Source organism: Hypanus sabinus, chromosome 9 (genome assembly GCF_030144855.1).
Source record: "Hypanus sabinus isolate sHypSab1 chromosome 9, sHypSab1.hap1, whole genome shotgun sequence".
Taxonomy (NCBI): Eukaryota; Metazoa; Chordata; class Chondrichthyes; order Myliobatiformes; family Dasyatidae; genus Hypanus; species Hypanus sabinus.
Window position 1 is genome coordinate 95,385,198 of NC_082714.1, and position 26,047 is coordinate 95,411,244.

The 26,047-nt window shown below is 51.3% G+C and overlaps 1 protein-coding gene across 1 annotated transcript; it reads right to left on the reverse strand.

Moving 5' to 3' along the window:
- Positions 1 to 24,252, reverse strand: LOC132400093 (brevican core protein-like). The gene is made up of 10 exons (XM_059981170.1): positions 24,161 to 24,252; positions 18,780 to 18,952; positions 17,968 to 18,175; positions 13,693 to 13,778; positions 10,870 to 11,235; positions 9,876 to 10,050; positions 9,239 to 9,366; positions 8,468 to 8,758; positions 4,185 to 4,748; positions 1 to 1,001 (listed from the first exon to the last, which is right to left on the reverse strand). The coding sequence occupies exons 1-10, from the start codon at positions 24,250 to 24,252 to the stop codon at positions 175 to 177; spliced, it is 2,910 nt and encodes a 969-aa protein (XP_059837153.1). The 3' UTR covers positions 1 to 174.
- Positions 24,253 to 26,047: the final 1,795 nt, after the last annotated feature.

Consider the following 26,047-nt stretch of genomic DNA (forward strand, 5'->3'; position numbering starts at 1 on the left):
GAAGGTGAGGGAAGGAGGCAGTAGCCCCGGTTGCTGGCGGGTGAGGAAAGAAGGTGTGAGTAGCCCTGGGTACTGTTAGGGTGATGGGTGGGGGTGTTAGTAGCCCGGGGTGCCGTTGGGTGAGAGGACTGGATGTCAGAAGCCTGGGGTGCCGGCAAATGAGCGGAGGGGTTGTCAATATCCCGGGACACCGCTCAGCAGCGCAGCCACGACGGCAAGGACGAGACGCCAGCGGTTACCTGTCAGCTCCGCTGCCCGTCCGTGGGCGTCCTGCTGGGTCGGCGCCGTGGGACCAAGGGACCCGTGGATTACGGTGGGCGGGCTCGGCGTGATACCTTCTGACTCAGCCGCCGCTCCACTGGGCCTGTTGGGTTGCTGGGCTGGGGGCAGGCAATCGGGCCAGGGCTTAGGCCCGGGCCGGGACTCGGGCGGGGTGGTACTGGAGGCGGGTCCCGGCGATATCCCCGGCTTTGGGCGGCCAGTGGCGGGAGGAGAGGCCGAAGCAGTGGGAAGGGAATCCTCCGCCGATACTGCGCCAGCTGGAGCGGCCTGGTCCCAGGCTTGCGTCCGAAGAGGGTCCCAGGACGCAGAGGGAGATACTCCGCTGCCGGCTGGTGTGAGCCCAGCCCATCCCCAGCCCGAACCCGGGCTCCCTGCAGCCGGCGGCCCTGCAGATTCACCGCTCCCTTCTCCAGCGCAGTTGGCCGGACTTCCGGGACATTCCAGCGCAATGGGCCGCAAGGTCTCGGGGCGACTGCTATGAGGGCTCTGGCTCCTCATCCTGGTGAGCCGGGAGGTGGGCAAAGAGGCCCACTCAGTGGGCGGGCCGGACGGCGGATCCGGGCTGCTCTTCGCCCGCTCGGGCCGCACTCCCGCCGTCCAGCCTCGGTGGCCGACACCTTCACCCCTGGTCGGGGTACCGTCGTCTGCCTCCGTCCACCCTGGGCCTCCGTCCTCTTCCGCAGCTGGGCCGGGGGCGGTGGAGACTTCAGCGGAAAGGCCTGCAAAAGAAAAGGGAAGGAAGGGGTGGGGGCGAGAACATCACCCGAGCGTCCGGCGGATTCGCCGGCTTCGTTGGAGCGATGCCCTCAGCCCCACGGGACTAGTCCACGGAGGCGGCGGAGGTCGTCCAGCCTCTTGGTGAGGGATTGGGGTAAGAGTAGGCCACAACAACTTGGGAGACCCTTCAGCCATTCGAGTCGGCTCTCTCAGCAAGCCCAGTGCTCGCCCTGAGGCCTGCCCTTACACAGACCCGATAACTCCTCAGATTCTACCCTCGCCCAGTTAACCAACTGATCCCACGTGTCGTTGGGTTGTGGGAGGGAACCGGAGCACTCGAGGAGACCCACGCCGTCACGGGGAGTGGTGCTCGAGGACTGCTTCCACCCTGTTGTTATAAAAGCACTGAGTGGTACGTTAAGATGGATTCTGTGCTCATTCTACTTTGCTCCTCCCTGTTGTCTGCTTGCACTGCGCTCTCGCTCTATCTGTAGCACTCCATTCTGCACACTGCTATTGTTTCCCTTGTATATCTGAACGCACTGCTGTAATTAAGTAATCCGAACGGACGGCATGCAAGCCTTTTCGCTTTTCAATAATAAACTAAACAAACAGTACCTACACCTGCTGTCCCTCAGCTCTCGTTATTCCGGAAAATTCCTGCGACCATTCAGCCCTCTGGCCACACCATCATTCAAACGAAAGGTGGAATGTAATTGATTATGGCTAGAGACAGCAGTGTGAATAGAACAGGCCGCTCGGCCCGCCTATGTGCTGATGCAAACTAACATCTCTTTTGTTTGTTGTGATCAATATCCCTCCATACCCTGTCAGTCCAAATACCCATTAAACGTTGCTATCGTATCTATTTCCACTATCTCCCCTGGCAGCAGCACTCTCGATGTTAAAAGGAAACCTGTCCCGCACATCTCCTTTAAGCCTCCCACCTCTCACCTTAAAGCTATGCTCTCTGATATCTAACATTTCCACCCGGGGAGAAGTTTTCTAACTGTTTAACCTATCCACGCCGCTCATAATGTTATAAACCAGTATCGGAGAAAACCATTCAACCTCTGCTTATTGCGCATGCTCTCTAATCCATGTGAACCTCTTCTGCACTCTCTCCGAGGGGATACGGTGAATCAACAGTCAAGGGTCAACCAATCATATTGTTACTTTCACAGATTGGCTGTAAATTTGGATGATGTGACCAACGGTGGTGCTGTTTGTGGATCGCTCCGTTTAGAACAGTCGGTGACATCAACCAGAGCTGGCCCACGGCCTCCTGCCCTGGACCGACGGCAGGCTCTGCAGGAGAGCTGGGAACCCAGACACGTATTGTCTACTTTCACGTGGAAAAAAAATCCCCATCCCTTACACTTTCCCCCTGCGCCCAGTACAAAAAAAACACAGCAGCTGCAAAATATACATTTCCATGAGACCTGCGGGCAGAATTAAGCCATTCGGCCTATCAAGTCTGATCCGCCGTTCCATCATTGCTGATCTGTTATTCCTCTCAATCCCATTCTCCTGGCTTCTCCCCGTAACTATTGATGCCCTTACTAATCAAGAACCTATCAATGTCTGCTTTAAATATGCCCAATGATTTAGCGTCCACAGCCTTCTGCACCAATGAATTCCACAGATACGGTACAATGCTCTCTGGCTGAAGAAATTCCCCAGTCTGTGTTCGAAAGAGACGTCCTTCTGTTCAGAGGCTGTGCCCTCTGGTCATAGACTTCCCCACTATCGGAAACATCCTCTCCACGTCCACTCTATCCAGGCCTTTCAATATTCAATGGGCTTCAATGCACCATCCCCTCCTCCAGCCCTAGTCTTCTAATCTCCAGCGAGTACAGGCCCGGGGCCATAACTCGCTTCTCGTACATTAACATTTTCATTTCTGGGATTATTCTTTTAAACCTCATTTGGGCCCTCACAAACCTTTTCTGATTCATTCCGAACAACCAACTCCAGCACATCTACTCCGGTTTAAAGTTATACTTACTGTAAGAGTGGTCGCCATGGTAACATCTGTTCCCACACGCCGCACCCGCATCGTACCTCCGGCCGTGCCGTGGCCCTGTTACAATCTTTGACTGTGTCAGGCTCGTAAACCCCGACCCTGCTGCCCCATCATCATCGACCCTTTCACCTCCCGACTTCCGCACCGCACGGTTTTCTGCTGCGACACAGATTCCTGTTCCCAGCTTTTCTCCCACTGATCAAGGGGAGGTAGAGGCCGCCATGTCTCCCTTCCCACCTTTGTAGCATCCCCCTCCCCCCGTCTCTCTAAATCTCACCATCGTACATACTCCTCCCTGTCTCCATGACGCACCATCCGGCTCTTACACCCTCTCCCCATCTTTGTGAACCCAGCTCTGGCTCCTACACCCCTCTCTGTCTCTGTAACGCCGTCTGACCTAAAACGCCTCTCACCGTCTCAGCGACCTCCTCGGCCCCTACACCCCTCCCCGTTCTGTAACCCCGCCGGACTCTGAACCCTTCCCGATCTCAATAACATTCTCCGGTCTCTACAGCACTCCCCGTCACTCTAACCCCCTCTGGCCCCTACACCGCTCTGTAGATCTCCAGTTATGGTTACACGAACCTCAGCGCCCCCCCCCCAGGCCCCACTCCCGATTCTCGGGCGATATTGCCAGTGTAGTGCCGGTAATGGGGGGGGAGCGTGGCGGGAGGAACTTCTCTGCAAACGGAATAACATAAGACTCCCCCCACCCCCCGCCAATAACGGATAATAAACACACTGGCTACTTGAGAAAGTTGCAGAGAAGTTCTGACCCGATCCTTAAGGATAATTTGGGGGATGGAGACACAAGAGTCTGTGGCTTCTGGGGCCTGGAAGAAAAGCGGCCTCGCTGCTGGATGGACTCGGCGAGACAACGTCTGTGAGGGCAGATGGATGGAAATGGGCAATCGACGTTGGGGGTCAAGAACAGGTGCAGGGTGGTCTGTCCACTTCCCTCCGCAGATGTCGTCCAACCTGCGGAGTCCTTCCAGCAGATCTTAATTAGCAAGCAGCAGTTTGTGAAATCTTGCCGTGCACACTGTTTAGGGGTGACGACACCTACCACACAATGGTGACACAACATGAAGATACTAACCCTGATGATGCCATCTACTTGGGGAGTAAGATGTCTCTTTCTCCAGTTGATTACACTTACCAGTTGATCCCAAGACATCCTGTCCTCCTTCCGTTCCCTTCCCTTCTCCGGATACGGAGCTGGGATACCCTGGGATCTCCGTGCTGTCCTTGTCAGACGGTGGGCCGCGCCCCACCGGCGCTTGAAACCGTGTCTCGATTACAACCTCCTGTCCGACCTCCTCCGGGTACTCGTACCAATCGAGAGGGTCTTCTGTTTGAGGGCGATCGGTACCGTCCGTGCTGAGCGTTGGCCGACTCTCATCGGGATGGTCTCGCTTTGGCCCATCGGAGACCCCTCGCAGGTCCTGTGGTGTCGCCGGGATGATGGACGGGTTGCCGTCCATTTTGGGCACAGCAAGAGCCATGTCGGGGGGTCGTGTCTGAGTGGCCTGGGACACGGAAGCAGGTGGTGCTCTGGTAGACGGGGTTGTTTCGCCGGGATATGGTCCCCCCTCGGTTGACGTGACATCTCCTCCCGTCCCAACTTCAAATTCCAGCTCCTCCAACGATGTCTCCAGGTAGTCGTCGTCCTCGTACTCTACATCCATTGCATAGCTGTCGTTGATATGCCACTCTTCCAGATCTAGACAGGTGAGAGAGGACAACATAACACATTGTGGAAGAAAGAGAGCACAGCGACGCGCCGGCGCAGTACGGATCCCTTAGAAATAGGGGTTCGATCTCCCACCTGCGGTTCTCTCTGCTCTGTATAGGGTACGCCGGAATACACCACGTGGCCCCATGTAGGTTGCCACTCGTGGCCCTTTCAAATCTTTCCCCTTCAGCCCATCCACTGTGCCCAGATAGTCCCAATTTCCCGTGTTCCGCCCATATCTCTCCAAGCCCCGCGCCTCTATCCATGTGATGCTTTCGTAAATGATACTTACGTTCCCTACCTCAACCACTGCCTCTGGCAGCTCTTTCCATATACCCACCACCATGGGGTGACGATGTTGCCCCTCATGTCCCTTTTAAATCTTTCCCCTCCAGTTACCCCACCCATTGACCTAACAGACTTACTGTCCACCTTAACTATGCTTCCCATATCTTTTTTATATTTCTTCAAGTTCGCAACTCTGTACTTTAGTGTTGAAACTGTTTCTTTCCACTTCCCCGGACTCGCACTGAATTACCCGAATTAATCGATTGGAAAGTGGAGAGAATTTTTAAAAAGGATGAATGTAACAGTGTGATAATGAAAGTCTTGTGTGGAAATCTGCTCTGCAGGAAGAAAGTGAGCAGCCGCGGATGTTACTGTTTGCAGTCCGCATGGTTCCTTAAAACCTTAACACATAGAAGTAGGTGATTCGGCACATCGGCTCTACTCCTTACTAATCAAACACCTATCAACCTCTACTTTCAGTATACTCAGTGATCTGGACCCCATAGATCATTGTCTGGGCAAGGAATCCCACAGATTCGCCAGCCTCTGGCTAAAGAATTCGCCCCTCAGTTCTATTCGAAAGGACTGACTTCCTATTCAGAGGTCGTGACCTTTGGTCCTTGACTTCCTCACTATAGGAAACGTTCTCTCCACATCCACTCCATCTATACCTTTTAATATTCGATAGGTTTCAATAAGAAACCCTATCATACTTAGAAATCCCGAAGAGTACATGCCCAGAGTCATCAAACGATTCTCAAACATTCATCCTTTCCTTGGGGACCATTCTCGTAAACCTCCTCTGGATTTTCTCCAATGTCAACACATCCTTTCTTAGATATGTGACACAAAACTGCTCACAATACTCCAAATGCGGTCTGATGAATGCCTTATGAAGCCTCAACATCACATCCTTGCTTTTGTATTCCAGTCCCCTCGAAATGAGTGCTGACATTGCATTTGCCTTCCTCACCACCGACTCTACCTGCAAGTCAACCTTTAGAGAATCCTGCACAATGACTCCCATTGGGCATGGCATCGTGGGCCGAAGGGCCTGTATTGTGCTGTAAGTTTTCTATGTTTCTAAGGTCCTTTTTACCTCTGATTTCTTCCCGGTTTTGTAAATAGTCTACGCCTTTATTCCTTTCACCAAAGTGCGTGGCCAGACACTTCCCTCCACTATATTCCATCTGCCACTTCTTTGATCATTCTTCTAATCTGTCAAATTAATTTTGAAAACTTCCTGCTTACTCAATACAGCCTACTCCTCCACGTATCTTTGTATCATCCGCAGTCCTGGCCTCAAAGTCATCATTTCTGTCATCCAATTCAATGACATATACTGTAGCGTAGAAAGCAGTAGGCACAACACCGACCCCGTTGGAAGTCACCGGCAGCCCACCAGAATAGGCCCCCTTTAATCCCACTCATTGGCTTCTGCCAGTCAACCAATCTTCTATCCGTGCTAGTATCTTTTCTGTAATACGATCGACTCGTCTTTTGTCAGGGGGTGTCAAAGGTTATGGCGAGAAGGCTATAGAATAGGGGTGAGGGGGCTAATAAATCAGTCATGATGGAATGGCGGAGCAGGCTCGGTGGGCCGAATGGCGTGGCCTTGTGATCTGTAATACCATGAGCTCTTACAAAGTTGCTGAAATGATCAGAGAAAGACATCATGGGATTGTTATAAGCAAGTTCTGTCTAACTGACCTTCGACACGTGCCAGTTTCCTCAGAACCCATATCTCAGTCTACTTTACATACAACGATCCAGCTTCCTCAAATCTTTGGAGCGGAGAACTCCAGGGGCTCGCCATAATCTGTAATGGATTTTCGTGGCACCGTAGTTCTAAATACACATCACCCATTACGAGAGGAAGCTGCCCCCCATGTATTTTAAATCTCTCACCTCTGCCCTCTTGTTTTTAACGGTCCCACCTGGGGAAAAGGCAACACACACAAAATGCTGGAGGAACTCAGCAGGTCAGGCAGCATCTATGGAAATGAATGAACAATTGACGTTCCGTGCCGCAACCCTTTACCTGGACGGGAAAGGAAGAGGAAAATGCCAGAATAAGAAGGTGGGTGGGGAAGGGAAGGGGGACAAGCTAAAAGGTGAGAGCTGGGGAGGGGGATGAATCAAGAAACTTGGAGGTGATAGCTGGAAAAGGTAAAGGACTGAAGAAGAATTAATCTGAGAGGAAAGGAGAATGGAGCATGGGAGAAAGGGAAGGAGGAGGCAGGTGATAGACAGAGGAAGAGAAGAGGTAAGATTGGGGTCAGAATGAAAAAATGAAGAAGTGAGAAGTGGGAGGGGAAGAGGAAAATTACCGGAACTTGCAGAAATGAAAATTCATGCCATCAAGTTGGAGGCTACTCAGCCGGAATATGAATTGTTGCTCCCCCAAACTGACAGTGACGTCATCGTGACCTTGGACCGACATGTCGGAATGGGAATAGGGATTGGAAATAAAACGGTTGGCCACCGAGAAATCCTTTTTTTTTCTTTTTGAAGATGGAGTTAAGTCCCTCTAGCTATGTCAGGTCTAAGGCTAGGAAAACGGTTATGAACTTCCGCCCTGTCTCTGCTGGTCAAGATCTCTTGTCGCTCTGTCAGGTCAGTCCTCAATCTCCAGCATTCTAGGGAATACAGTCCCAGTCCAGGCAACCACGCCCTGTAACTCAGGCTCCCGAGTTCAGGCAAGATCCCGGTGAATCTTTTCTGCACCATTTACAGTTTGATAACATCTTTCCTATAAGAGAGAAACCAAAGCTGTACACAGAGTGGCCTCGCCAACATCTAAATATAACTGCAACATAATATCCCAAATCATAGAGTCATAGAACACTACAGCAGAGAAACAGGCCCTTCAGCCCATCTACTCCGTGCCTAGTCCCATCGACCTGCATATCCCTCGATACCCCTCCTATCCATATACCTACCAAACTTTCTCGAAAATATTGAAATCGAACCCACATGTTTGAAGTCCTGTACCTAGTGCCTTGACTGGTGAAGGTGCCAAACGCCTCTTTCACCACCCTATCTACCTGTGACTCCACTTTTAGCGAAACCATCATAAAACCAAGGCGCAGAATTAGACTATTCGGCCCATCTAGTCTGCTCCGTGCTCACTTGCACTCATGAGTCCCCTGTTCCATAACACGACCCGGGGCCCGACAGTTCTCGGGGATTGAAAGGGATTCTGTGAAACGGATTGAACACCATGACGGGTCTTGGCCTAAAACGTCGACTGTTTACTCTTTTCCATAGTTGCTACCTGACCTGCTGAGTTCCTCCAGCATTTTGTGTGTGTTGCTTGGCTTTCCAGCACCTGCAGATTTTCTCCTCTTGTAACAACATATCCGTTTGCAGAACACCACCACCCCCTCCAGCCCTCTCGCCCCAGAGTAAGAAGTCACCTATAAAGCAGTAAACTCCGTGCCGCGATGCAGGGTCGATGGAGCCTGTTTGGTTGCGGAAGGCGTAGAGAGTCTTGACGCCAGGCAATCGGCCCCCACAGCGGTCCCGGGGAGTGACAATGGGATAGCGGACGCTGCCATCCGATAGCCAGCTCGGCGTGCAGTGGTCCAGGCCATCAGACCAGGCCACGTACAGCTCGCCCACCGTCGCTATCCGCTGGTTGCCCATCTCGCAGAAGCGCTGAGCCTCTTGGAAGGTGAGGTTGTCCATGTTACTCATGGAGAGAACCCCTGAGAGTAGAGAAAAGGCATTCAGCTGTTAGCCCGCAGTTTAGCAGACCTCACAGAACCTCCTGCCCCAGGAGGGAACGCTAATTCTGGGTCGGCACGGTAGAGTATTGGTTAGAGCAATCGCTTTATAGCGCCAGAGATCACAGATAATGGTTCGAGACGTGCCTGTCTGTAAGGAGTTTGGACGTTCTCCCGTGGCCGCGTAGATTTCCTATGGGTGTCCCCATATTCCAAAGACCTACAGGTTAGGGTTAGTGCCAGAAACGTGGCCCCCAGTAAATCCTCCTACTGTGTTGGTCGTTAACGCAAAACCCAGCAGGAACCTCGCATTTCTGCAGCGTCTATGATCAGCAACGATTAGAAGGTAACGAGAAAGGGAAAGAGGTGAGGAAGAGAGGGAGTTCCAGGATTTGGATCCGAACAGAGCGCTACTGGCGGGATGGGAGGGATGGGGGAGAAGTCCCAGCGCTGTGCAAATACCTCCTGTGTCCTCAGCATAGCAGTACACATCATACGTTTCCTCGGGGTCCTGGGTGCCATAGTTACGAACACCAGGGTATTTATCCATGTCTCCATAGCAACCGTCCCGCGGGGTGTGCATGGGGTATCTGCAAAAGGTGGGTAGGAATAAAGAGTGGAGGTTGAGGAGGTGCACACAGTCGGGGGACGGGCTGACACTACATCTAGTTTAAGGACCTCTCCCGCACCACCACCACCGCCGCCCCCCACCCCCGGCGCATTAGGAGGGCTCCTCTGAGTGAGTCAAATCTCAGCAGCCTTTTGGCGCACAGCAAGACCCTACAAACATATGTGGTTGAATGACTGGCTGTAGGACTGCCTTGCTTACACTCCCCACCCACACCGTCTCTCACCAGGCCTCTGCACCTGTCCACACTGCGGTGCACCCCATCAGCAACGCCTCCTCCCCTCTGCGCGGAGCTCCCTCTGCCCTGTGAGGGATGGAGCGGACAGAGACGGAGGGAAACAAGGGCTGGACACAGGCTTTTCTTGGGGATTAGGATAGTTTCAGTGTTTGGAGTTGGAGTCCAGGCGGGATGGATTGATCGTGACGCGGAGGAATAGGGTGGGCCGGGGGCTGCTTGCGAGCGATACTTACCGCACGGTTTGGTCTGACAACCAGCCGGCATCGCACTGCTCGTAGCCGCCGGCGTACGCCGCCTCCAGCTGCTCGGGAGTGGCGATGCGCGCACTCGCGTCCCGACAAGCCTGCTGCGCACGGCTGAAGTTGAAGGCGTACCTGGCGGACGCATCTCGGTAGTGGAACACCACCCCTGTGGACACCAGAGTCGAATTACACACCTGCATCTCTCTGCTTCCCCTTCCCACGGAGCGGTGCTCCCTCAGGAACCCACCCCCGACTGTGCGGCGGTCCACAGACCACGCCGGGGTGCTCCCTCAGGAACCCACCCCCGACTGTGCGGCGGTCCACAGAGCACGCCGGGGTGCTCCCTCGGGAACCCAGCCCCGACTGTGTGGCGGTCCACAGAGCACGCCGGGGTGCTCCCTCAGGAACCCAGCCCCGACTGTGTGGCGGTCCACAGAGCACGCCGGGGTGCTCCCTCAGGAACCCACCCCCGACTGTGTGGCGGTCCACAGAGCACGCCGGGGTGCTCCCTCAGGAACCCAGCCCTGACTGTGTGGCGGTCCACAGAGCACGGAGCGATGCTCCCTCAGGAACCCAGCCCCGACTGTGCGGCGGTCCACAGAGCACGCCGGGGTGCTCCCTCAGGAACCCAGCCCCGACTGTGCGGCGGTCCACAGACCACGCCGGGGTGTTCCCTCGACAAGATTCAGTCAGAATGTTCTCTCGTTAGAGCCTCATAACCCTCTGCCGCAGTATTCCCTTGGCAACGAGACATTTCCCCCCACCCCCACTGCCGAGGTGATCGATTAGCCCCAGTCTCCCACAGCTCAGCGCTCCCTCGGCTATTCGATATCCCTATTGCCGCAGTTCTACCTCCGCCCCGCGTCACCGCGCTGCTCCTTCGGGAATGCCTTCACCGCGCCGCGCTGCTCCCTCTCGGTCCGCCCACCCATCGTGCGATCTTGCCCACCCTGGCGGGTACCTGTACCCCTGAGGCCGGCCTTACCTTTGACGTGGAGCCTGGCCAGATCCTGCGCGTCCTCGATGCCGTGTTGGACACCGCAGCGGTAGATGCCACTGTCGTTGCGGAGCAGCCGGTGGATGGAGAGGGAGACGTCTGTGGCGGTCGCCAAGTAGTTAGGCAGCTCCACCCGCCGCCGGTAGCTCTCGCTGACCTTCACCTTCTGCACCGTGGCCACCAAAATGTCCCACTCGGTGCCATCCCGGATCAGGCTCCACTTCACCCTGGGGGCGGCTGGAGCTAGAGGTCGCCGGGCGTAGCTGGCGAAGCAGGGAATGGTGATCGAGCCCCCCAGTACACCCCGCAGGGGAGCTTTCGTCCCGGTGGTCACAGTGAGGGCACTCTCTTCATCTGAGGTAAGAGAAAGTAAGGCGTCCAAACCGGGGCTGCCTCTTCCAACGGGGTAGCCGGAGCGGGCCATTCGGCCTTTGTGATCATGGCTAGCCCCATCCACATACATACCCCACCCCCAAACCAACACCCACCCCAAATTCTAACCCTGCGTTGTGGCTTCTTCTCCCCTTAGATATCAGACTTCTGCGCTACGGACGGTGACGGGGAGGCGCTGGAAGTCTCTCACACCGGGGCTTGTGGAGGGTCGTCCGCTGATGGCGTTCAGGACAGGGGTTTAAGAGTTAGTACGGGAAAATGGTGCTGAGACTAAAGGCCATCCGACTGATCGGTGCGCCGGACAGGACAGGCCGAATGGTGTCCTGCTCGTGTCCTCGGTGTTATAGATGCTAACCTCATCCTAGATATTTCATCATTCCTCGTTCCCTTTCCCACCCTCCTCCTCTCTTTATCCCTCGCTTCATACCCTCCTTCTCCTTCCGTCAGCCCTATTACAAAGATGAAGAAGGGAATTAAATTTGAAATTGTTTCGGAGGCCGTTGGAGGATCCCCTGAATCGCGAATAATGGGTCCAAAGTGGTGGGTTTCCGCCATCTCACCGCCCCCCCAACTTACACACTCCCTCCGCCAACCTTCAACACTTCATCCACCTGACCTTTGCCCAGCCACTCTCAGTCTAAACCTAACCTCACCACAACCCACCGTCACACCATTCCCACCCCACCATCACCAAATTTTCACACCGCCCCTCCTCTTTCCTCACGCCCTCCTAATTGCCCACCTCATCTCGCTCAACCCCGCCTTACACCTCATACAACTTAGCCACTGCACCTTCGCTCCTCTTCAACTATCCCCATCCCCAACTAATCCACCCTCAAACCACACCCGCTTATCTCCTCATTCCCAACCCCTCCTTTCCACACACCCAACTGCAACCCATTTCACCCCGACCCTGCCTTCTTATGTCTGCCCACATCTCCTCATACCACCTCCAAAGCCTCCACGCCTCACTCCTTCTCAATCCAACCTCGCTCATTTCCGTCCTCACTCGTCCCATCCCCTGGTCCTCCCCAACTACTTCCCCCTCCCCACAGTACGGGCAGCTGACATGGATTTTCGCGTTTTAAAGAGAGCTGTGGCGCTCGAAAGATGGACTTCAATTCCTGCGTCCTCTGAAGGGAGTTTGTATGTTCTCCCTGTGACCTGGTGGGTTTCCTCCGGGTGCTCTGGTTTATTCCCACAGTCCAAAAATGTATCGGTCAGTGAGGTGGCCTGTGTTTAATGTAAGGCTAAATTGGTGTTGCTGGGCAGCGCGGATCAAAGGGCCAGAAGAACCTGCTCCACGCGGTATCTTTAAATAAATAAATATAGAGGGGCATGCAGAGGGGAGAGGAGACGGGATGGAAGGAGGGCAGAGGGCGATGGGCGGGGAGAGGGGTGTGAAGGGGAGAGGGGTGAGGAGACGAGAGGGGGAGAGGGGAGGAGGTGGGGTAGGGGAGGGGAGAGGAGAGGGGAGGGAGAGGGGAACGTGAGGGGGAGGGGAGGAAGGAGACGAGGAGAGAAGAGGAGAGAGGGAAGGAGAGTGGGAGGGGAGGAGAGGAGAAAGGAAAGGAGTCGAGAGGAGGAGGGAGGAGGTGAATGGGGAAACGAGAGGAAAGGAGGAGATTAGAGAAAGAAAAAAGGAGGGATGAAAGGGGGGGAAGGAGGGAAAGAGGGAAAGGATAGAAGAAAGGGAGAAAGAGGAAAAGGAGGGAAGAAAGAGGGAGGGGAAAGGAGGGAAGAAAGAGGGAGGGGAAAAGCAGAAGGGAAGCGATGGGTGGAAGGAAAGAAGGAGACACTGAGGGGTTAAGAGAGGCTGAGAGATGGAGGGGCGGAAGGGAGGACTGACAGCAGGGCTGAAACGACGCATGAGACGGGATAGGGGGCTGGCAATCAGGGAGAAAGGGAGGGAGGGGTAATGTGGGAAGAGCGGAATGAAGGGAGAGAGGCAGGAATGGGGAAGTGCAAATGGATGAGGAGGAAAGCGATAGGGAGGGGAGGGCAGATAATATGTTTGCAGTTGTGACGGTGTGGGTATTTCAACAGCATTGTCAGCAGATTAATCTTAAGGTTCAAGTAATTTTAAAACATCAGTGGTTGGAAACCTCTCCTAAATCTAGCATTCGAAGGGTTAAGTGTCAGTTTCACTCCCAACCCTCTCTCTCTTCTCCTTCCTATACCTCCTTTTTCCTTTTCAACCTTCTCAGCTCCTCTCCTCCTCCCCTCTTCTACCCTCTCTCCACCCCTCCAAGCCTTTTTCTCTGTAAAACATGACAGTCCAGGGGAGGAGTAGGGCAGGGAGGGGCAGGGGACGGCTGGGGCAAATGATTCTAGTTGGAGTGCGAGAAGGGGAGGTATGAGCAGGGCTGGTGGTGGAACTGGGGACGGAGACAGAGCAGAGACACCCCCACCCCTCACCTTGATCGTCGTCCCAGAAAGGAGCAGGAACTCCGGGTCCCAACAGCAGCGCAAACACCAGCAGCGCAGAGCCCCGCATGTCCTTCCTGCAGCGAGACACAACAGGGTGACATTGCAGAACACGGGACCCCCGCGGCTCCTCTCCACCATCCGCCCCATCCCGATTCCCTGCTGCTGCGTGGCGGTGTACGGGCCCTCGGAGAGACAGTCTCCCTCACCGCCTCAACCGGAGTGATTTCAACAATAACTAGGAGCAACAAACAATTTACCGCAGGCTCTTAATGAACCTTCGAGTCAAACACCAGAAACACGGGCCCTTCGAACCATCAGATCCATTAGACCATAAGAGAAAGGAGCCTAAGTAAGCCATTGGGCTGTTGTCTACTCTGTCATTCCATCGTGGCTGATTTATTATCCCTCTCAATTCCTTTCTCCTGCCTTCTCGCCGTTACCTTTGACGCCCTGACTAATCAAAAACCTATCAGTCTCCGCTTTAAATATACTCAATAACATGACCTAAACAGCCGCCCGTGGCAATGAATTTCACAGATTCAGTACCCTCTGGCTAAAGAAATTACGCCAGAGGGTAATATTCTAAATGGATTCCCCCCTAACCCGAGGCTGTGCCCTCTGGTCTTAGACTCACCCACTATAGGAAACATCCACTCTGGAGCTTTCAATATTCGATATGTTTCAAATAAATTCTTCTAAACTCCAGTGTGTACAGACCCAAAGCAATCAGACGCTCCTCATATGTTCAGAATTTAACTCCCGGCATCATTCTCGTGAACCTCCTTTGGAACCTCTCCAAAGCCAACACATCTTGTTGTAGATAAGGGGCCCAAACCTGCTCACAATATTCCAAGTGCTGCCTAACCCATGTCTGTTAGAGCTTCAGCATCACATCCTTGCTGTCCTCTTGAAATGAATACTGACATTGTGTATTTGCCTTCCTTGCCACTGACTCAACCTGCAACCTTCAGCGAATCCTGCACAAGGACTCTCAAGTCCCTTTATATATGTGTTTTGAAGTTGTTTTTATTTTAGAAAATAGTCTATGCCTTTATTCCTTCATGACGGGGGGGGGGGGGGGACGTCACGTGATGACGTAGGATCGAGACGCTGGAACCCAGCTTTCCCGTACAAAATCAATAAATTAATGTTTGTGAAGAAAAGTTAGTCAATACTTTCTAAAGCATGACCAACACTTTCCTCCGTTAATAGCAATAACCCTCACTTCTGCCCCGACACTTCCGAATTTTCCATAGTGAAGACTGATACAAAATATTTACTAAGTTGCTCCATCATTTTCTGTCTCCTATTTCTACCACTCCAACATCTTTTTCCAGTGGTCCGATATCCACTCTCGCCTCTCTTTTATTCCTTATGTCTTTTATAAAACGTTTTTATATCCTCTTTCATATATTAGCTAGCTTCCCTTCATATTTCATCTTTACTCTTCCTGTGGCTTTTTTGTTAGTTGTCTTCTGATGTTTTATTTTTTAAAGCTTCTCTATCCTCTAACCTTCCAATTTCTTTTGCTATATTATATACCCTCTTTTTTTTGTTTTCGTGCTGTCTTTGACTTTCCTAGTCAGCTACGTTTGCCTCAGCTTCTCATAAGAATACTTGATCATCTTTGGGATGTATCTATCCTCCATCTTTCGAATTGTCCCCAGAAACTCCAGCCATTGCTGTCCTGCCATCAACCCTGCTAGTGTCCCATTCCAATCAACTTCGGCCAATTCCTCTCTGATGTCTCCGTAAATCCCTTCGCTCCACTGTAAAACTCATACATCTGGCTTTATCTTCTCCTTTTTAAACTGTGGGATGAATTCTATCATATTATGATGACTGTCTCCCAAGGGTTCCTTTACCTTAAGCTTGCTAATCAAATCTGATTCATTACACTGCTCGATCAAGAACTGCTTTTTCCTTAGTGAGCTCAACCACAAGCTGTTCATAGGCGTTTTGTCAAATTCCTTCTCCAGGGATTCAGCACCGACTTGTTTTACACAACGTTCCTGCATTTTGAAATCCCCCATGACTATCGTAACATTGCCCCTTTTAAATGCATTTTCTATTTGCCATTGTAATTTGTGTCCCATATCCTGGCTAATTTGCAGAGGCCGGTCTATAATTCTCATCAGCTATCCTTACAATTTCGTGCATCTTCTGGTCTTATGTCACCTCTTTCTAAGGATTTCATTACCTATTTTAGGAACAGAACTACCCCACCCTGCCTGCCTGGCCTTTCTATGTCCATCCCGAGTACAAATTCCCATTTGCCAGTGTTTGGATCATAATCCTTTAAACCATTTCCATTCATGTACTATACCTGTCAAAGTGCCTTTTAAGGCGCCTGGGTAGTGTAGCAGTTACTGCGGTGCTACTTTATCTCAGGGCTTCGTAGTTAGAATTCAATTTCGATGCGGCCTGTAAAGAGTTTCAATGTCCTCCCTGAGACTGCGTTGGTTTCTTCCGGATGCTCTGGTTTCCTCCCATAGTGCAAAGACGTACTGGTTAATGAGTTAGTTGGTCATTGTAAGTGGACTTCTGATTAGTCTAAGATTAAATAGGGGTTGCTGGGCACCTGGCTTGAAGGGCTGGAAGGCCCTATCTGTATCTCTAAATAAATTAACAAATACTATACATAAACATGCTGTTAATGTACCTGCCTCAAACACTTCCTTTGGCTATTCGTTCCATTCAAGAACGATCGAATGAGTGAAAATTGCCCCTCAAGTTCCTATTCAATTTCTCAACCTCAGAAATACAAAAGAGCTGATCATTGATTCCCTTAATCCTGACTCAGGGTTCCTGTCTCAGGCTGCAGCAATTCCTTCCCCCCACCACCTCCCTACAGACGCTGCTCGACGCGCTGAGGTCCTCCAGAAGGCTGCGCATTGCTCCAAATTCTAGCGTGTTGGGTCAAGCTATTGAGTTCAGTTCAAGGGGGAAGGTCACAGCAGAGGTGTAAGTGTGAGATTAGGGTGCGAGGCCAAGGGGAACGTTCGAGATGTACAGACTAGTTGCTTGAAGTTATTTTGAAACATTTTCCTTCCTCCTTGTGCTGACCAACTTCACCACCTCCCACACTCCCGTTTGTTGAGGAAAAGCTGGACTGGTTGAGCCGAATGGCTGAGAACCTCCCCTACCCCATCTCTCTCTGAAACGATTAATTATTCTCAGAAAGAACGAAGGACAATACCGCACAGAAGAGGCCCTTCGGCCCACGATGTTGATCCAGCCTTTAAACCTACTCCAAGACCAATCTAACCCTTCCCTCCTTCAAACCCGCCTTTTTTTGCGTCCACGTAACTATCTAAGAGTTTCTTAAATGCCCCAATGTGTCTCCCTCCATCACCACGCATCCACCACTGTGTAAAAAAAATCTGACATGACCTTAAACTGTTCTCTGCTGGCACTGGACTTTGCCACCCTGGGAAAGACAGTTCACTCTGTTGGCAACCTGAATTTAACCCTCCATCAGCCGCATTCACCTTAAACACAGCTTTCCTAGTTCCAGCGGGCAGAATCTGGAACAACAAATAATGTACAGGGGAAACTGTGGGGGGGGGGGGGGCGTGGAGGGAGGTCACTGACACAGGGAGAGGTGTAGGCACCGGAGAGGGTCAGAGAACCAGGGAGGAGGTACGGAGGCGGGAGGGGAGTTGGAGCAGGAGGGTGTTACACAGCCGGGTAGCAGTGTAGGGGCCGGAAGGGGTGACAGAGACGGGGAGGTGAGTAGGGACCGGAGGGGGAGGGTTACCGAGAAAGGGACAGATGTAGGGACTGGAGAGATGTCGGAGACATGGAGGCGTATAGAGGCCGAAGGGGGTTACAGAGACGGGGAATGGTGCAGGGGCCAGAGCAGTGACAGAGACGTGGAGGGATATAGGAACCGGAGGGGGTTACATAAACGGGGAAGGATATAGGGTCGGAGGGGTTACAGAGACGTTGAGGGCTGTAGGAGCTGGATGGGGTTACAGAGACTGGAATGAGTGTAGGGACCGGAGGAAAAGGGGTTACAGAGACATGGAGAAGTGTAGGAGCTGTGTGGGGTTACAGGGACGGGGATGGGTGTGAAGTTTGGAACTGGCTTAAGTCTATTGCCCTCAGCCGGAGTCCGAAAGGGTAAGAATCTCACTGCTGTCGTACTGGGAATGGTACAGGGGCTCTGTAACTCGGCTCCTCTTCCACTCCGGATCCCTGCTGACAGTTGGCGGGGATCCCAGGATGTGTGGCGAATGTGAATCGCTCCATGCAGCCTACGTTGCCTGAGCCCTGTCATCTCCCTGGAAGCGGACACAATGAAACTCACCCTTCAATAGGCAACTCACGTCCACACCGCAGAACCGGCCGTTCTTGGACTCGGGTTCCTTCGATACCCTGCAGAACCTCAGTGCAGGATCACAACGTGCAGTCCGCCAGGTTAAGGAGAGGCATTTCAAATCCCGGCTCTTTCTGGGGGTCCCGGGAACTGTGGGGAAAGGAGAGGGTAGAAGGAGCGGAGACACGAATCAGGTATGAATCTCCCTCCAAGGGGAGGGCTCAGCAAGGAGTCGGGATCTGGAAGTGCAGAGAGATAGATCCACGGGACTGCTGCTCGATAGGATCAGCATAGAATTGAAGGGCTGAGAGAACTTCCTGTCTCTGAGAAAAGAGTAAAACAGGATGGGGTCAGAGAGTGGGAGCAAGCTGAGAGTGAGAGGGGGTGGGACAAGAGAGGGGTTGATAGAAAGTGCAAAGAGAGAGGGAGACAGAAAGGGAGGGGGAGGGAGAGGGAGAGGGAGTGGAGGAAGGACAACGAAGGAAGGAGGGAGAGGAGCCGAAAGCCTGCGATGGAAATTCCCAGTATCGTGCTCCAGTTGATAGAGGACGTTCACCGCAGCAGTGCACTCTGGGATAGCGTAAACTCCATTGCCAAAAAAAAACCAAACGAAAATCCTCCAGCTCCCGGGGCCATCCTAGACGTCTAAGAGAAGGAGTGGGCAGGCTGCTTGATCAGCACCACTGTCTCGGTTCATGACCATGTCCAGCGCACACCGGAGCCCATCCACACAGAGGAGATACAGGAGGCATACAGCGGTGCTGAGCGGGATGGGGGCACATTTTGGGAGGGCCGTTGCTGAGTGAGCGCAGCGTTGTGAAAACAGGCAGGGTATCCACGTGGGCCACTGGTATACTCGGGACGAGGCTCAGATACTGTTCTTGAGCCACGCCCTCCGACTTCGGTTCCTCAACCGGGAAACGGGACCTGAAGTCACACATGGGGATGAATGAGTGGGGGGAGGGAGACGAAGGGAAACTGGGAAGGAGAGACTTTTTAAAAAGATGAGAAATGATGGGAGGAAGTGAGGGGGCTACTGGTGGAGTAAGGGGTTGGGGTTATTTAGCAGTGGATGTGAGATGGCATGAGGGAGTGACAGAGTGAGGGGTGGGCGTGGCGTGAATGGCAGGTGACAGGTGGAAAGTGGGGGTTGATGGAATGGACAGAGGTAAGGGGTAGTTGGGGTGGGGAGTGAGGAGGAGAGGGAATGATGGGTGGTAAAGGGACTGAAGGGTGGGGGCTGGGGAGTGAGGAGGTGGGGCTGTACAGGATATGAAGGATTAGGGGAGTAACAAGTGGGCTGGGGGGTGTGAGGGATTATGGGAGGAGGAATGAAGAGGTGAGGAGGAGATGAAATGGGGTGTGATGGGAATTGAGAGAAAGTGAGGGGAAGGGAATCTGGGGGAGTGAGGAGATGGGAAAGTGAGGGATGAGCTCGGTCCTTTGGGAAGTGAGGTTTGGAAAGCAGTTTTAAGGTGGGACAGGGTGGTGGGTCAAAAGAACGAATAGGTGAGGTGGGTACAACTACAACATTTAATGAAACACTTGTACGTACGTGGATAGGAAAGGAACGATCCGGATCAAAGGTAGGCAAATGGGACTAGCTTAGACGAGTACCTTGGCTGGCATGGACGAGTTGGGCCGAAGGGCCTGTTTCGTAACTGTGTCACTGCGATTGTAACATTGTATTGGAAGTAACTTGTTGGCATCAGGCGATAACCCCGAGCAGCAGTGTGCGGCCAATGATCTGGCACGGCAGGGGTTAACGACAAAAGGGTCACCCTCGGCTGATGAAGTGACCTCGATCCGATATCCTCCCATCTCTCCTGTTCTGTCTCCTGCAGTTCCCCTCTCTTCTTCCTCTCTGCCTTCCTATCATCCCCTTCCTCCTCTATCTTCCGTCATCCCCTCCACTCTCATCTTTGCCATCCCACCCACCTATAATCCTTTTGCCTACTTTCTTTCGTATCCTCCCCTTAGCGTGTGTCTGTGTCCATGCGTTGTATTTATGGTGTGGGTGTGGGTGTGGGTGTGGGTGTGGGTGAGTGAGTGAGTGAGTGAGAGAGTGAGAGAGTGAGAGAGTGAGAGAGTGAGAGAGTGAGAGAGTGAGAGTGAGAGAGTGAGAGAGTGAGAGAGTGAGAGAGTGAGAGAGAGAGAGAGAGAGAGAGAGAGAGAGAGAGAGAGAGAGAGAGAGAGAGAGAGAGAAAATAAATTTCCATCTGCACTGTAACAGCAGGAGGGGGAATCCACTGAACGAAGGGTCTCTTTCTTCCCCGCTCCTCAATCCTCTGAACCCAGCAAGTCACCGGCTAACTGTGTTTGACATAGTGGGAAGGGGCGGGCAGGGTGTAGAAAGAAAATCAGAAGGATGAGCAAACGGTGGGGTTAATGGATGAGTGAAGAGAGATGACAGGAACAGGGAGAGGAAGAGGGTGGGATGATGGTCGGGAAGTTGGAGAGGTAAAGGTGGTATGAAGGGGAGGGAGGGTATTGGGTAGGGAGGCGGTCTGAGGGGAGGGATGGAGATGGGGAAGAGTGGAGAGATGCGTGGAGAAGGGGGAGAGGAGAACGACGAATGAGAAGGGTGGGAGGTGAGGGATGAGGGAGAGGATTGGGGAGAAGGTGATGTGGAAGTGAATGATAAGTGAGGAGACGATGTAGCAGTGGAATATGGAGGGAGGATAGGTGAGGGGCTAAGGGGGGAAGAGCGGAGGGGTTCGGGTGAGGTAGAGGAGAAGCTTAGTGAATGAGGAAGCTACAGAAAGGTGACGAGGGGAGAAGGTAAAGGAGGGAAGATGACTTGGAGGTGGAGGAGGGGGAATGACTGGTACTAGGACAGAAGAGGAGTAGGAGAGTTTGTGGAGGATGGAGAGAAGAGGAGGAGGAGGAGGAGGAGGAGGGGGGATGGCAGAGTAGGCAGGAGAGGGAAGGGAGAGCAGAGGGGTTAGAGAGGTGGTGCAGGTAGAGAGAGGGAAGAAGGTGAAGGGGAAAGAGAGGAGAGAGCGGGAAGAGAGGAGGGACAGAGACATGGAAAGAACGAGAAAGGGAAGGAGGATGGAATGAGAAAAAGGAAGAGGAGAGGGGAAGGGGGTGAGGTAATGAAGGAGAAAGGGAAGAAGAGAGAGGGAAAGAAAGAGGGAGAAGGGGAAAGAAGGAAGGAACGGGATTAAGAGGGAGGAAAGAATGAGCGGGGGAAACTGCGAAGTCAGAGGTAGGAGATGTCACCTTGGGTTTCGCGGCGGTCGCAGGGTGTGCGGGTCTCTCTGCGGATGGAGCCGGCCTGGAAGTGACGGACTGCGGCCGGGACAGATCCCTGACCGTTTTCTCAGTCCAGAACCGACAGCGAGCCGGGCGGGAAGAGGGATCTGCGCCAACGAAAGAGCCCCACTCACCTTCCGTGTAGCTGCAAGACAGGCTCCGTCCGCGGACAATCGGTCCCTCTACCAGGGGCTCCCGTTCCGAGACTGCACCAACTTCACGCTGCTACTAAAGTCCGGTGACTTTCTTGAAGACTCACATTCCTTACTGGAAACGGCTCGATTATTAAAAAATAAACACTCAACTAACTGAAACAGACCCCGAATTAAACACCGGAATTCGCCAACAGAAAAAACTATATTTTTTTAAAATTCTCAGGTTTTCGAACGGTGCTTCTTTGTACGCGCATGCGCCGCTTGAGTCACTGCCTCTGCAGTAAATTCCCTTCGTCCGATTCGGAGGGGAGGGGGGTGGGGGCAGAAGAGAGGAGGGGGAGGGTGTGTGATGGAGAAGGAGGGAGGGAAGGGAAAGTGAGAAAAAAGAGGGATGAGAGAGCAAGTAAGAGAGAACGAGAGGTAAATAGAGGAGGATAGTGTTGGAAAAGGGAAGAGACAGAGGGGAGTGAGGAGGGCGAGAGAGATACGAAAAAAAGATGTGTAAGACGAAGAGCGAGAGACAAGAACACGAGGGAGGAGAGATTGAAGGAGAAGGGAGAGAGAATCAGAGGGGGAAGGGAAGGGGAAAAAGGAGGTGAGGTTCACAAAACAGTTTGTCGATTTGGAGAGCAGCTTCTATCACCCCCTTCGCACACACTGAGATGGGGTCAGGAAGAGGCCATTGAACCCCTCGAATCGGTTCTATCTTTCACTGGCTGGAAAGCGACCCATTCCCGTCCCGGTCCGCGTTCTACCCGGTTTCCTAAAGATCTCTCAATAACCAGAAAGCGAAACTAACAGCGGCACAGCTACTCGTCGATGGTACTTGCGGAGACCCGTCAGGGAATCCTCCCCCAGACTAACAGTCGAGTCAACAAGTGCTACCCACTTACACAAATGCAACACACACACACGTACGTACGGATCCAGCAAATTATGCTGATGCTAGTCCTTTTAAGATAGTTATGGAAGGTTGAGGGGATGTCACCAAATTTCTACAAATGTATTAGAGGCTTTTTAGAGACGTCTCGATAGGCACATGAATCTAAAGAAGATGAAAGGATATGGACATGGTGTAGGTAGGAGTGATTAGTGTTTGATGTTTTTGATTTGTTTTTCCGCTGGTACAGCACAGCATTGTGGACTGAATGGCCTGTTCCTGTGCTGTACTGTTCTATGTTCCATATATGATGAGTAGCATTCTAACTGGTTGTATCACAACCCTGAGTGGAGGCTCCAAACCACAGGATCAGAAAAAGTAGAAAAGGTTTGTAGACTCAGCCAGCTCCACCATTGAGAACACCTTCAGAGGCAATGCCTCGGAAAAGGCAGCATTCACCATTCACAATCCTCACCATCCAGGACATGCCCTCTTCTCAATGCTACCATCAGGGAGTACAGTAGCGATCACCCACATTTTAGACACAACTTCATCCCCTCTGCCATCAAATCTCTGAATGATCCATGAACCCCAAAACACTACCTCACTATTCCTATTTTGCACTACATATTTTAACTTATAGTAAATGATATGTCTTGCACTGCATTGCTGCAGCAAACATCAAATTTCCATAAGACATAGGAGCAGAAATAAGCCGTTTGGCCTATCAAGTCTATTCTGCCATTCCATTATGGCTGATTGATTTTCCCACTCAACCCCTCCTCAACAATTTGTGGCAATGAATTCCACAGAATTCATCCTCCAACTAAAGAAATTACTCATCTCTGTTCTAAAGGGACTGAGTCTGAGCGTTTGTCCTCTGGTTCTAGATTCTCCCACTATTGGAAACATCCTCTCTACGTACACTCTATCTAGACTTTCAATATCTATTAGGTTTTAATGAGATCTCTCCTCATCTGTAGAGGCCCAGAGTCGGCAAACACATGAACCCTTTCATTCTCAAGATAATGCTCGTAAATCTTTTGGGCCCTCTCCAGTACCGGCACATCCTTACTTAGTTATGGGACCTAAAACTGCTCACAATACTCCAAATGTGCTCTGACCAATGGCTTAAAACCTCAGCATTACATCCTTGCTTATATATTCTAGTCTACTCAAAATGAATGTTAACATTATATTTGCCTTCCTTAACACTCACTGCAAGTTAACCTTTAGGGAATCCTGCATGACTCCCAAATCACTTTGCACCTCTGATTTTTAGATTTTCTTCCTGTTTAGAAGAGTTCAAACCTTTATTCCTTCTACCGAAGATTCACTTCCACTGTCACTTCTTTGCCTATTCTCTTAATCTTCCCAAGTCCTTCTGTAGACTCCCTGCTTCTTCAACACTACCTGCCCCTCCACCAATCTTCATATCATCCACAAACTTGGCTCAAAAACTTGGCTTCCGTCTGGTAGGCACTTCAGATCCCTCCAGACTAATAGGCACTGGAGAAGTTTTTTCCCTACTGCGGTCACTTTGCTGAACAGTTAACTGCCGGTTAACTGTCGGCTAACTATTACTTGGATTGCACTACTTATATGTATAATCTATATTTTCATTTATGTTTATCATTATTATTATGAGCAGAGAGACAACATCTGCCGCAAGTAAATTCCTTGTATGTGCACAGGTACTTGGCGATTAAAGTCTGATTCTGATTAATTCCACCATCCAAATCATTGATATATAATGTGAAAAGTAGCTCAATATGGACCCCCGAGGAACACCCTAGTCACCGGCATCCAACCAAAAAAGGTCCTTTTATTTCTACTCTTTACCTCCTGCCAGTCAGCCCATCTTCTTTCGATGCTAGTATCTTTCCTGCAATATCACAGGCTCTTATCTTGTTCGCCAGCCTCACATGCGACATCTTGTCAAAGCTTTCGGAATATCCAAATAAACAACATCTATCGGCTCTCCTTCATCTATCTTGCCTGATATTTCCTCAGAGAATTCCCAACAGATTTGTCGGGCAAGTTTCCCCTTAAGGAAACCATGCTGACTTTGGCCTACTTTATCATATGCCTCCATGTACCCTGAAATTTCTTCCTTAATGATGGACTCTAACCTCTGAAATCAGGCGAACTGGCCTACTATTTCCTTCTCGCCTCCCCTCCTTCTATGTCTGGAGTGATATTTACGATTTTCCAGTCCTCCAGAACCATTCCAGAATCTAGTTATTCACGAAAGATAGCCAATAAAGCATCCACAATCTCTTCAGCTCCCTCATTCAGCACCCTGTGGTGCAGTCCATCTGGCCAAGTTGACTTATCTAACTTCCAACCTATTTGCTTCTCCTTGCTAACAGCCACTTCTGCCCTCTGACACTCACGAATTTCTGGCATTCTGCTGGTGTGTTCACAATGAAGACTGACGAAAAATACTTATTCAGTTCATCCACTACTTCTGACCAGTTAGGGAGATGGGCAGAGGAATGACTTAAGTGGTGGATGGCAGAGCACTGATGAGTGCTGTGGTACAGACAGACTTGGGAATGCAAATACACAGTTCGCTGAAAGCAGCTGTGCATGCAGACATCGGTGTTATCTCTGGAAATAATGTTATCTAGAAGGGTCCTTGGAAGTCAAGAATAAGGCAAAAAAGCTTTTAGTCACAGCCGTTTCATTAGATGTCTATAGTTGTATGATCCGCACCAGCAGTAGATAAGGCAAGAAGTAACAAAGGTACTTATATTCATAGAACAGTACCGCACAGAAACAGGCACTTTGAGCACGTTTTCCTTTTATACTACAAATCAGGATGGTTTTCGTATAAAACCAGTGAATGAGCCATACTTCAGTGCCACAAAGAAACTACAATCATAGAATCAAATGTACTTCTAGTACAGGTGATTATAGAAACATACACTCAGTGGCCACTTTATGAGGTACACTTATTTCTTAATGCAAATATCTAATCAGCCAATTATGTGGCAGCAACTCAATGTATAAAAGCATGAAGACATGGTCAAGAGGTTCAGTTGTTGTTCAGAACCAAACATCAGAATGAAGAAATGTGATCTAAGTTACTTTGACCATGAAATGCTTGTTGCTGTCAGAAAGAGTGGTTTGAGTATCTCAGAAACTGCTATCTCCTGGGATTTTGACACACATCTCTAGGGTTTACAGAGAAATAGTGCAAGAAACTAAAAGCATCCAGTGAGCAGCAGTTCTTTGTGCAAAACCACCTTGGTAAGAAGAGCAGTCAGACTGATTCAAACTGACAGAAAGGCAACGTAACTCAAATAACCACACATTCCAACAGTGGTGCGGAGAAGAGCATCTCTGAATGCACATTGTGTTGAATCTTGAAGTGGATGGGCTACAGCAGCAGAAGATTACAAACATACATTCAATGTCCACTTTTTTAGGTACGTCATCAACATTATGTGCTGTGTATGATGATGTGGGTGATTACGGTCTCCAGGACCATGATCCTGGCAATTTTTTTCTACGTAAGTGGTTTGCCATTGCCTTCTTCTGGGTGGTGTCTTTATGAGACGGGTAACCACAGCCGTTATCAATACTCTTCAGAGTTTGTCTGCCTGGTGTCAGTGGATGCATAACTAGGACTTGTGATATGCACCAGCTACTCATATGACCATCAACAACCTGCTCCCATGGTTTCACGAGACCCAGATTGGGGGTTTAAACAGGTGCTATACC

Excerpts from the sequence above, each read along its gene's own strand:
- LOC132400093 (XM_059981170.1), bottom strand. The coding sequence starts at position 24,252 with ATGTCGCATGTGAGGCTGGCGAACAAGATAAGAGCCTGTGATATTGCA. Across the intron at positions 13,779-17,967 it reads GATGACAGGGCTCAGGCAAC|GAAGGACATGCGGGGCTCTG; the intron begins GTAGGCTGCATG and ends GTCTCGCTGCAG. Across the intron at positions 9,367-9,875 it reads TTGTCAGACCAAACCGTGCG|ATACCCCATGCACACCCCGC; the intron begins GTAAGTATCGCT and ends CACCTTTTGCAG.